We start from the raw sequence: 10,818 nt of genomic DNA, 5'->3' as shown, positions 1-10,818 counted from the left end.
CTACTTAAGGAAGTCCTAGAAGGGCTAACATGAACACAGTGGAGGCAGAAGTTAATTATGATGAAACTGCACCACTGAATGGCAGTTTTCTGGGGCCTGAGGATGTGAAATCCCACCCCTTCCATAGCAGTAATTTTATAATGTACCCCCTGTAATCAAAAAGTAAGGTGAGCTATTTTTGTAATCTTTATTCCCTTTGTCAGGCCTGCCCTTAACATTTGCAGGCCCCGGGGTAGGACTACAAATAGAGACCCACATACCATATGTTAATTGATTAATTAATTAATTAAAATTAAAGATTTTATTTTTTAAAATTTATTTATTTAGAGAGTGGGGGAGGGGCAGAGAGAGAGAATCCCAAGTGGACTCTGTGCTGTCAGTGCAGAGCCTGATATGGGGTTTGATTTCACAAACAGTGAGATCATGGCCTGAGCTGAAATCAAGAACCTAATGCTCAACCAACTGGGCCACCCAGGTGCCCCAAAGATTTTTTTTTAACTAATCTCTACGCCCAAAGTGGGGCTCAGACCCATGACCCCAAGATCAAGCCTCCTGTGCTCCACTGACTGAGCCAGCCAGGCGCCCCACACATTCCATACGTTTAAATATTTAGAAGTTTTAAGTCAAGGTAACCCAATTGTCACATTAGATATGTTCTGTTCTTCTACCTTGTCTTCTACCTTCTACCAGTTTCACATTCAGAAGTCTTGGGCTCCAGCAATAGCACTATTAGGAATTTATCCAAAGGATACAGGAATACTGATTCATAGGAGCACAGGTACCCCAATGTTTACAGCAGCACTCTCAACAATAGCCAAATTATGGAACGAGCCCAAATGTCCCTCAACTGATGAATGGATAAAGAAGATGTGGTGTGTATATATACACAATGGGATACTACTTGGCAATGAGAAAGGATGAAATCTTGCCATTTGCAACAACGTGGATGGAACTGGAGGGTAATTCTGCTAAGTGAAATAAGTCAGAGAAAGACAGATATCGTATGTTTTCACTCATATGGAATTCGGGAAACTTAACAGAAGACCACGGGGGAAAGGAAGGGGAAAAATAGTTTCAAACAGAGAGGGAGGGAGGCAAACCATAAGAGACTCTTAAATACAGAGAAAAAACTGAGAGTTGGGGGGGGCAGGGTAGGTGGGAATATGGGTGATGGGCATTGAGGAGGGCATTGGTTGGGATGAGCACTGGGTGTTGTATGTAAGCGATGAATCATGGGACTCTACTCCCAAAGCCAAGTGCACACTGTATACACTGTATGTGAGCTAACATGACAATAAATTATATTTTTAAAAAAAGGAATTCTTGGGGTGCTTGGAATACCTGGAAACACAGCTGGAATATGGTACTGTGGGGAGAGCTGGCCCCCTGGTCCTTTCCCACACCCCTTCTCTTCTCATTCCTGGCTGCCATTCACATCACTGAGAGGGGCCTTACATGTAATGTGTGGATATTCCAAGCCACATCCAAGTTCTGCCCCTGCCCCTGCAAATAGCCATGCTTTGGCCATCTTTCACGTCTAGGGGTGCACACATTAGCATCTGGGCCTAACCTCAAGAGAAAGCTGGGAAAGAAGTTTGTTCAGGCCTTGGCATCATCTGGGCAGTAAATTTCAGGGGTATAGGTGCCCGAACATGGTCTAGACTCCAGAAGGGTGCATCTAGGCTCTGGGTGGGTATAATCTCTTGGCCCCACAAATTCCTCATCCTTTTCAGAGGGAAGTGCTTGGGAGAGAGACAGAAGTATCCTCTAAATTTATGTCCCAGGGTAGGGCAATACTGCAGGCAAATTTATTGAATGTTAGCCATGTCCCGACCACTGTGCTAAGCTCTCAGCCTAAGGTAAAAGGTTAATGGGGGACACGAGTAAATAGTAAACACAACACAATGATACGTTAGATGATAAAGATGAGCACAGGGTGCTTCTAAACACAGATTTATATAGTCTGTTCTCCATACCTATAATTCTGCTTTTTCACAATATCAAATTGAATCATGTAGTATGTAGCTTTTTCTATCTGATTTTTTTCACTTAGCATAATCAGTAGTTTATAACTTTTTATTGTTAACTAGTATTCCATTGTATGGACCTACCATAGTTCATTAACTCTTCACGCACTGACGTGCGTGTTGTTTCTAGCTTGGGGCAATTATAAATAAAGGTGCTATAAATATAGCACAGTACAGATTTTCATATGAAATGTTAAGTTTTTCTTGTGTAATATGTAGGAATGGAATTCCTGAATCATAGGACGAGTGTATGTTCAACTTTGTGAGAAACTGCCAGACTATTTTCCAAAGTGGCTGTGCTATTTTGTATGCCCACTAAATATGGGATGTGACTGTCTGGGAGTTTATCTGTTTGCCTATTGATAAACATTTGTTGTTTCCAGTTTGGGGCTCCTACTAATAAAGCCATGATGAGCATTCATGTAGAAGCCTATGTGTGGATGTGTTTTCAGTTCCCTTATATCATACTGAGGAGTGGGATGACTGGCTATAGTGGTAGGTAGTATGTTTAACTTTTTTAGAAGTTACTAAACTGTTTTCCAAACTGATTGTACCATTTTACCTTCCCAACAGTAGTTGGAGGAATTCCGGGTCCTCCACATCCTTGACAACACTGGTGTGATCTTTTTACCTTTAGGCGTCCTAATACACATGTATTGTGCTTGTAATTTCCATTTCACTTACTAATGACATGGAACATCTCTTCGTGTGCCCATGTCCATCGGTTATATCTTCTTTGGTTAAGTGCGCAAACCTTTGGCCCATTTGAAAGAATTGAGTCATTTCTTATTACTGAGTTTTAAGAATGTGCAAAATATTCTGGACACAAGTAATTTATCATATATATGACCTGCAACCGTTTTCTCCCAGACTGTGGACTATCTTTTATTCTCTAAATGGTGGTTTTTGTAAAACATACACGTATTTCTGAAAGGTTTAAGTTACCCATTTCCTCTTTTATGGATTGTGCTTCAATGTCATATCTAAGAAATCTTTGTCTAACTGAAGATTGCACAGGTTTCCTCCATATTTTCTTCCAGAAGTTACATAGTTTAAAATTTTACATTTTGGTCTATGATCTACTTTGAGTGAATTTTTGTATATGCTGCAAGGTATAGATCAGAGTTCATTTTCTTTTCCATGTGGATACTGAATTGCTGCAGCATTATTTATTGGAAAAAAAAACTATCCTTTTCCCACTGAATTAGCTTTGCGCCTTTGTCAAAAATAAGCTGTCTGTTCATATGTGAGTCTAATTCTGGACTTTTTATTTGGTTTCACTGATCTATTTGTGTAGCTTGATGTCAATACCACACTATCTTGATTACTGTAGTTTATAATAGTCTTGAACTAGGTAGTGTTGGTCCTCCAATTCTGTCCTTTTTTTTCTAAGTTATTTTGGCTATTCTAGGTACTTTGCATATCCATATGAATTATAAAATGAGCTTCTTAATTTCTTAAAAAAAAAAAAAGGCCAGCTGGGACTCTCATAGGGATTGTGTTGAATTTTAGATTTGGGAAGAATTGACATCTTAACAAAACTGAGTCTTCTAACCTGCAAAGTATCTCAACCCATTTACTTAGGTCTCCTTTAATTTCTCTCAGCAATATTTTACAGCTTTAAGTGTACAGTTTATACAACTTTTGCCAGGTTTATCCCTATATAATACTTTTGATACTATTATAGTATTTTTTAATTTCAATTTTTGATTTTTGTTGCCAGTATATAGAAATACAGTAGGTTTTTGTATATTGAACTTATATCCTGCAACCTTGCCAACATCATTTATTAGTTTTAGTAGATTTTTTGGTAGATTTCATCAGATTTCCTATGTAGATAATCATATTGAATAGGAATAAAGACAGCTTTATATCTTCCTTTCCAATCTGGGTAAAACAGCTTCATCGCCCTCCCCAAGCCCCCCTCATGCTATCCTTTTTTTTAATAATATTCTTCCTCCACCCATAACTCCTGGCAACTACTGATCTGTCCCCCATTACTCATTTTGTCTTTCCTAGAATGCCATATAAATAGAATCACTGCACATAAATTTTGAGACTGGTTTCTTTCACTGAGCATAATGTCTTTGAGATTCACCCATATTTTTGTGTATATCAGTAGTTTTTTACTTTTTATTACCAAGGAGTATTCCATTATGTGGATACACCACTGTTGATTTATCCACTTACCCAGTGAAGGCTATTTGGATTGTTTTTTTATTTTTGGCAATTGTAAGTAGAGCCACTATAAACATTTGTGTACAGGCTTGTGTGTGAGTGTAAGTATTCATACTCCTAGAGTAGATACCCAGGAGCGCACTTGCTGGGCCATAGAGTAAAATATATGTTTAACTTCATAAGAAACTGCCAAATCCTTTTCCAGGGTGGTATCATTTTGTATTCCTGCCCACTTACTCTGCATCTTTATTAGTATTGTCAATACTTTTTTTTTTATTTTAGCCATTCTAATAGGTATGTGTAGTGATCCATAAGTTATTAAGAAGTGTGTTATTTTTGAGGTTTTGCATCTTTCTAGATATCTGTTATTGACTTCTAAAATAATTCTGAGTGGTCAGAAAACATAGTTTGTATGACTTGAGTACTTTTAAATTTATTAAGACTTGCCTTACAGACCCGGATATGATGTGTTTTGGTAAATGTTTCATACGTACTTAAAAAAGAAGCTGAACACTGCTGTCGTTGGCTAGAGCCTTCTAGAACACTGCTTCACTGCTCTCTCACTGGTGCTTTCCTTCAGGAAATCTGCTGCTCTCCTGTATTTTGTTCCTTTATTCACGTCTTTTTTTTTCCCCCTTTGGCTGCTTTTCAAAATTTGTCTTTATCGCGTCTTTAGTTTTGATCACAATGTGCCTTGGTATAGATTTCTTCATGTTTCATTTCCTTAGGACATGTTTTTCTTCTTGGATCTGTGAGTTTATAGTTTTTATCATATTTAGAAATATTTTGTCTATTTCTACAGATTTTTTTTGTTTCTTCCCTCCTTTGGGGATTCCAATCATACATATTAGGGAACTTCAGGTAACTCCCACACCTCACTTCATTTTTTCTGGTTGTTTCTATTGCTGTATCTTCAAATTCACTAATCTTCTAATTTATTTTGCTCTGAAAGTTTGTGATTAATCAAACGTGTTCTTCATCTCAGACACTGTAGTTTTCATCTCTAGAAGTTCAGTTGGGGTGGGGCACCTGGGTGGCTCAGTCAGTTGAGGGTCCGACTTCGGCTCAGGTCATGATCTCGCAGCTTGTGAGTTCGAGCCCCGTGTCGGGCTCTGTGCTGACAGCTCAGAGCCTGGAGCCTGCTTCAGATTCTGTGTCTCTGTCCCTTCCCCACTCATGCCCTGTCTGTCTGTCTCTCTCAAAAATAAATAAACATTAAAAAGTTTAAAACTAAATAAATAAAAGTTCAGTTTGGGTTACTTTGTACCTTCCACATCTCTACTTGACTTTTCCTCTTCGTTTTTGAACATGTGGAATATATGTGTGTGTGTGTGTGTGTGTGTGTGTGTGTATAATGGGTGTTCTGGTTAGTTTAAGACTATACAGAAAGTCTTTTATATTCTGTTGTTTATATATATATATATATATATATATATATATATATATATATATATATATATATATATATATATACTGTTTTTTCCCTGCTACTTCTAATAGCTGTGTTGACTATGAGTCAGCTTCAATTAATTGACTTTTCTCTTCATTATGGGTGTGTTTTCTTGCCTCTGAATGCCAGGTAGTTTTTTTATTGGATCCCAGACATTTCCTTCATTAGATGCTGGATATTTCTGTATTCCTCTAAGTATTCTTAAGCTTTGTTTTGGTACGCAGTTATTTATCAGTTGTTTGATCTCGTAACTTCTAAGACTGGATTGGCAATGACAGAGCGGCATTTATTCGAGGGCTAATTTTCCCCGCTACTTGGCAAGACTCTTCTGAGCACTCCACCCAAAGCTTGTGAATTACGAGGCTTTCCATTCTCCCTGGTGGAAACAGGCATTACCCCTGGCCCTGTGGGAGCTCGGTTTACTGTCCCTACCAATTCTTTCAGGTGGTTCTTTTCTCTCATATTCAGACACCTGGCTCCTCTACCCATGCGCCGGAAACATCACAGGTGTACCCTAGCAGGTAAGGAAAGATGACGGCCGCGGGTTTTCACAAGACTTCCACGGCCCCCAGTGCTGACAGTGCAGGACCCCACTCTGCTACATGTTATTCATCTTAAAACAGACCCCATGTGCCACATTAAATGCCTTTATTTAACTATAATATTTGAAAGCCTTTTTTATAATTTGTACAGGTTTGAGTCTTATAAAGTACAGAAACATGATGCCCACATGCAGGCTGGAGCCGGAAAGTTGCAACATTTTTGTGAATGACGAACAGTTTTGATTTTGTGGGGGTTTTGTTTCCTTTTAGTCAATTTTCAAGTCTCAAACATTTCTGTAGACCCTAGAACAATCTCACAGGCCCTGGGCACTGTGCCTACAGAACTCCTGGTTGGTAGCTGTGGGCTTAGAGAGAAAGGAGCAAATGAGACAGCAAGGATTAGAAGTGCTTAATGGCATCTGGTCGGAGGTGAAAGAAACGAAGGAGAGCAGACGTGGCTCGCTACCCAGCTGGCCTGGGCACAGCCATTTGCGGAGATGGAAGAAGCAGGAGAACGTAGGGGGTAGGCTGGCTTCTAGTTGGGACTGAGACGGACGCTCTCTTAGCAGAAGGAGAAGGGCAACAAGAATACCTAATTCCTCTCCCTGCACCATAGTGCACACACGTCATCTTGGGCTAGCCTGGAAGATGCGACTTGTCAATACCCGTTTCTGCTGCTCTCCTTACTAATATGAAAAGCATATATCCATACTAACATGATATCCATACTAATATGAAGGGCCCTGTGGTAAATAAGGAAAGTGCCCGTCTCTAGAATAAACAGTCCCCATGGGCCTGTTTTTGTGCTAGAAGGGATGACGTGCTGTCTTCTGGTAACTTGCCCTGTTTCTCAAAGTACCTTCGCTTGCTTCCTTTATCAGCTTTTCAGAGTTTCATAGAAGTTTCCAGGGCCAGCTTCTGTGATGTCATCCCCCGGAGGAAGTCAAGTCTGTAAGATGAGGCTCTCCAGCTTTGTACGAAAGGTGCTGCTGGAGGTGCCGTCCCCAACAGAGCAGGACTGGCCTCAGGACGATGAAAAGGATTTTGCCTTCAAAGATTCAGAGCAGGAGCTGGAATCCCTGCCTCAGCCTTACCGAATGATCAACAAGATGGTGAACCTTCTGTTTGACCAGGCTTGGGAAGTGATCATGAAGAGGGATGCGCTGAGGGAAGCGGAGCACAGCCGGGTCCAGCCCACCATCTACCTTCCGCTTGTAGAAAGCAAGGTATGGAGCCGCCGACCAGGAGTCCCTGTTTCCCACCTGAGTACTAATAAATGAAAATGCCTGATCCGGGGAAGGAATTCCTCCAAGGATCCTTCATTCAATAAGACAGGGGCATTTCTGAAAGATTATAAGCATGCTGTCGTTGATTAAAATGGGTCTTGTAATTGCCCCGGGGAAATGGATATTCTGGTTAGTTGAAGACTATACAGAAAGTCTTTTATATTCTGTTGTTATTTAAAAACACTTCTGAATATATTAATCACCCTTTTGCTTGGTGGTTGAGAATCTGCCAGTGCCTCAGCTATAGCTCTTTCCGCAGTGTTCTAGATGAAAAAAGTACAGGGAATGGGACCACTTGTCCACTTCTCAGAGGGGTCAGGGTCAGTGTTGTGAATGTGTACTTGTTTTCTCTGGCTCCTTTCCCCTAAAAGTAGAATGCTATGACTGTCTTGATGCTTGGGCAAGATATTTTTTTTTTTTAATTTTTTTTTCAACGTTTATTTTTATTTTTGGGACAGAGAGAGACAGAGCATGAACGGGGAAGGGGCAGAGAGAGAGGGAGACACAGAATCGGAAACAGGCTCCAGGCTCTGAGCCATCAGCCCAGAGCCTGACGCGGGGCTCGAACTCACGGACCGCGAGATCGTGACCTGGCTGAAGTCGGACGCTTAACCGACTGCGCCACCCAGGCGCCCCTTGGGCAAGATATTTAGATGAGCTCTATTTGGGGTGATACTGTATCCAGGAAGGACCCACATGCCTCTCTGAAAAGTCAGCTCATATTCTTGCAGATGGGGGCAGCTGAAAAGCATTCCTTTCTTCTTTGGTTTTGTTTTCCCAGCTCAACAAAATGCCAAATTGTATGGCTGTTTCCCAAGACTATGTGTTCATTGGAGGAGCCAAAGGGTTCTCCATTTATAATCTGTACGATGCTAAACAACTGTATATTTGGGAGAAACTTAAGGTTGATGTCACTTCCATCTGGGCCGCAGATTTGGGGAATGAAATACTTGTTGCTCCTGTGGATGAAACGGGTACTCGTTCTTTTCATTTATTTTTTAGCCTAATTTATAAGTGTCTATAGACCGTTCAACTAAATCTCCCTTCCAGGTATGGGTGAGGCCAGACATGGAGAATTCTCCCTGACCACGTAGCATTAACTAACGTCTACAGAACAGGATGGTGTGCCAAGCACTATTCTAACATTACACATAGGTTGGCCCATTTAACCCTCACAACAGCCCTAGGAAGTAAGTACAATTTTTTATCCCTGTTTTTCAGAAGAGGCATCTGAGGCACTGAGGTTAAATAACTCACTTGAGGTAACATAGAAGGTAAGGGGTACAGGCAGGATTTGAACCAGCCAACGTGGACCCAGAGTCCCCACCCTTTGGGTATTCAGAAATCTTGCTGCTCATAGAAACCAGGGATTGGTTCTTTTCCCTCAGCTTGAGGATGAATCAGGCCTTCATGAGGACTATTGTATATGGAACCATAGAGAGTCTTGGAGGGCCCTGTTTCTACAGGAGAGTGACCTGACCAGATTGGCATTTTAGGAAGGACACCATGGTAGCAGTCTGAAAAGTCAAAATGAGAGGCAGAGATGTGGTTTTGCAGTAGTTTGCTGGTCCAGGGTTGCAATTCTCTAGTATTCCCAAATAAACCCATCTTTTGCTGCTTAAAAAAAAAAGAAAAAGAAAAAAAGGGCAGGGAGGGAAACCAAGAAGAAGTGTTGCATTCATCGAAGAGAGAAACTACGAAGTTCTGAACCAAGGCACAGGCTGGTAAAATGAAAAGAAAAATGGTGCTGTGTTCATGTCAGATGTTATCACGGGGGAAGTGATGTGAGCGGTATATGGGAACTCAACTATTTTCGCAACTTTTCTACAAGCCTAATATTAGTTCAAAATAAAAAGTTTAAAAAACAAAAAGGTAGACATAATGGCAAAACTCGGCCAGCAGTGGAATATGCGTATGGGGTAGGTGAGCAGGGATGTGAGTGGGGAGGTGAGAAAAATGGTCCTCCTCTCTGCCTTAGAGAATGGGGTGGACGATGATGCCATTCCTTGACAGCAGTCATAGGGGAATAAGGCTTCAGCGGTCTGAGCTGACCACACACAGCCCTGGGACAGCAGGAAGGGGAATGTTGATACTCAGGAGGAGTGGGGCCTAAAGATGGGATCGCATCTATCACGCTGCATTATGTCTACTTGCTTTCACGTCCGTGTGACCCTCAGTGCAGTGTGCTTGAGGGAAGAGAGTGCCTTGGCTGTCCCTGGGACATTTGTGGTCATGGAGCAGATATCCCTCAGATGTTTAGTGGGTTGAGTTAGACCTGCTTACAGGGTGGGCCCTTTGCCTTTGCCCTTCTGGATTATGGGTATTGGGGCAAGTTATGAGTGTTTTCCAGAGGCTTTCAGGACAAGAGGATGGGCCAGTGTCGGTAGGGAGGATCCAGGAGGGAGAACAGCCTGAACACGTCATGAGAGGGATGGAGGAAAGCAGGGAGACTGAGATCAGCAGGGGCTGTGGAGGGGCCAGGAGGAGGCCTAAGGACCCATGAGCACACAATGAGAATTCAGAAAGTCAGATATAAAATTCCAGTTCTTCTCTGACTCAATGGTCTGTCACTGATTTTTCCATTTCAGGTATCGCTAGACTGTTTTATTTTTGTAAGGATGGTCTTTTCCTAATCAAAGCCATCAATGAAGTGGTAAGTTCCTGTTCTTTTCCCTGTGGCTGGGCTAAGAGCTGTAGCAGATGAAGTTTACTTTTAATATAGAGGTGACGACAGCTGTCTTAGAGTAGAAAGATAGCGACTCTCTGGACAGAGCACCTCCTCTAAGAGATCCGATTAAAAGATGCCCCGCCATCCAAGGGCGCATGCTGAATGCCTTGGATTCACTTACCGTGTTGTCCAGAGAAGACGCTTACTAAGGAACTCCAGTCCAGATTGAGCACCGGACCGACACATTCAACAACTACTTACAAGTCCCTGAATTTTCCAGGCTGCTTCACATCCTGTTCCCTCTGCTGGGAGTATTCTCCTTGCCTCCCTGCCTACCATGTGCGCCTGTTAAATCTCCCTCCTTCCTTACATTTCCCTCAAGACCAGCTCAAATATATCCTCTGAGATACTTTCCCTCTTATGCCCCAAGGACCCGGTCTCTCCCTCCTCTGTCTACCCCCATACGGCACGACTTTCTGTCACAGTGTTTTCTCCACCATCCATCCTATTTGTTTGTATGACTGCTTCTTCTCTTGGACGTAACCTTCTTGAGGGCAGGGGACACTATTCACCCATGCCTCCCTTGCTCCTACCACACTACCTGTATTCAGTGGGTTCTCAGAAAGTGTTTTGTGACTCAATGAACCCACCGTAAAATTTTTAATTG

The 10,818-nt window shown here is 41.9% G+C and overlaps 1 protein-coding gene across 3 annotated transcripts in view; it reads left to right on the top strand.

Moving 5' to 3' along the window:
• Positions 1 to 10,818, top strand: part of WDR93 (WD repeat domain 93) — a 49,878-nt gene that overhangs the window by 545 nt on the left and 38,515 nt on the right. For 2 of the 3 annotated variants that reach the window (XM_053223564.1, XM_053223563.1), the window contains exons 2-4: positions 7,079 to 7,423; positions 8,265 to 8,457; positions 10,072 to 10,136. In XM_053223564.1, coding sequence (XP_053079539.1) covers positions 7,121 to 7,423; positions 8,265 to 8,457; positions 10,072 to 10,136 — 561 coding nt within the window. In that variant the 5' untranslated portion in view covers positions 7,079 to 7,120. Of the gene's footprint in view, positions 1 to 2,410; positions 2,523 to 7,078; positions 7,424 to 8,264; positions 8,458 to 10,071; positions 10,137 to 10,818 lie in introns of all 3 variants that reach the window. The other variant, XM_027068056.2, reaches the window with a different exon arrangement.

The sequence above is a fragment of the Acinonyx jubatus genome, chromosome B3 (genome assembly GCF_027475565.1).
Source record: "Acinonyx jubatus isolate Ajub_Pintada_27869175 chromosome B3, VMU_Ajub_asm_v1.0, whole genome shotgun sequence".
NCBI classification, from domain to species: Eukaryota; Metazoa; Chordata; class Mammalia; order Carnivora; family Felidae; genus Acinonyx; species Acinonyx jubatus.
The sequence above is the reverse complement of the archived record's forward strand: the minus strand, read 5'-3'. Positions and strand labels throughout refer to the sequence as shown.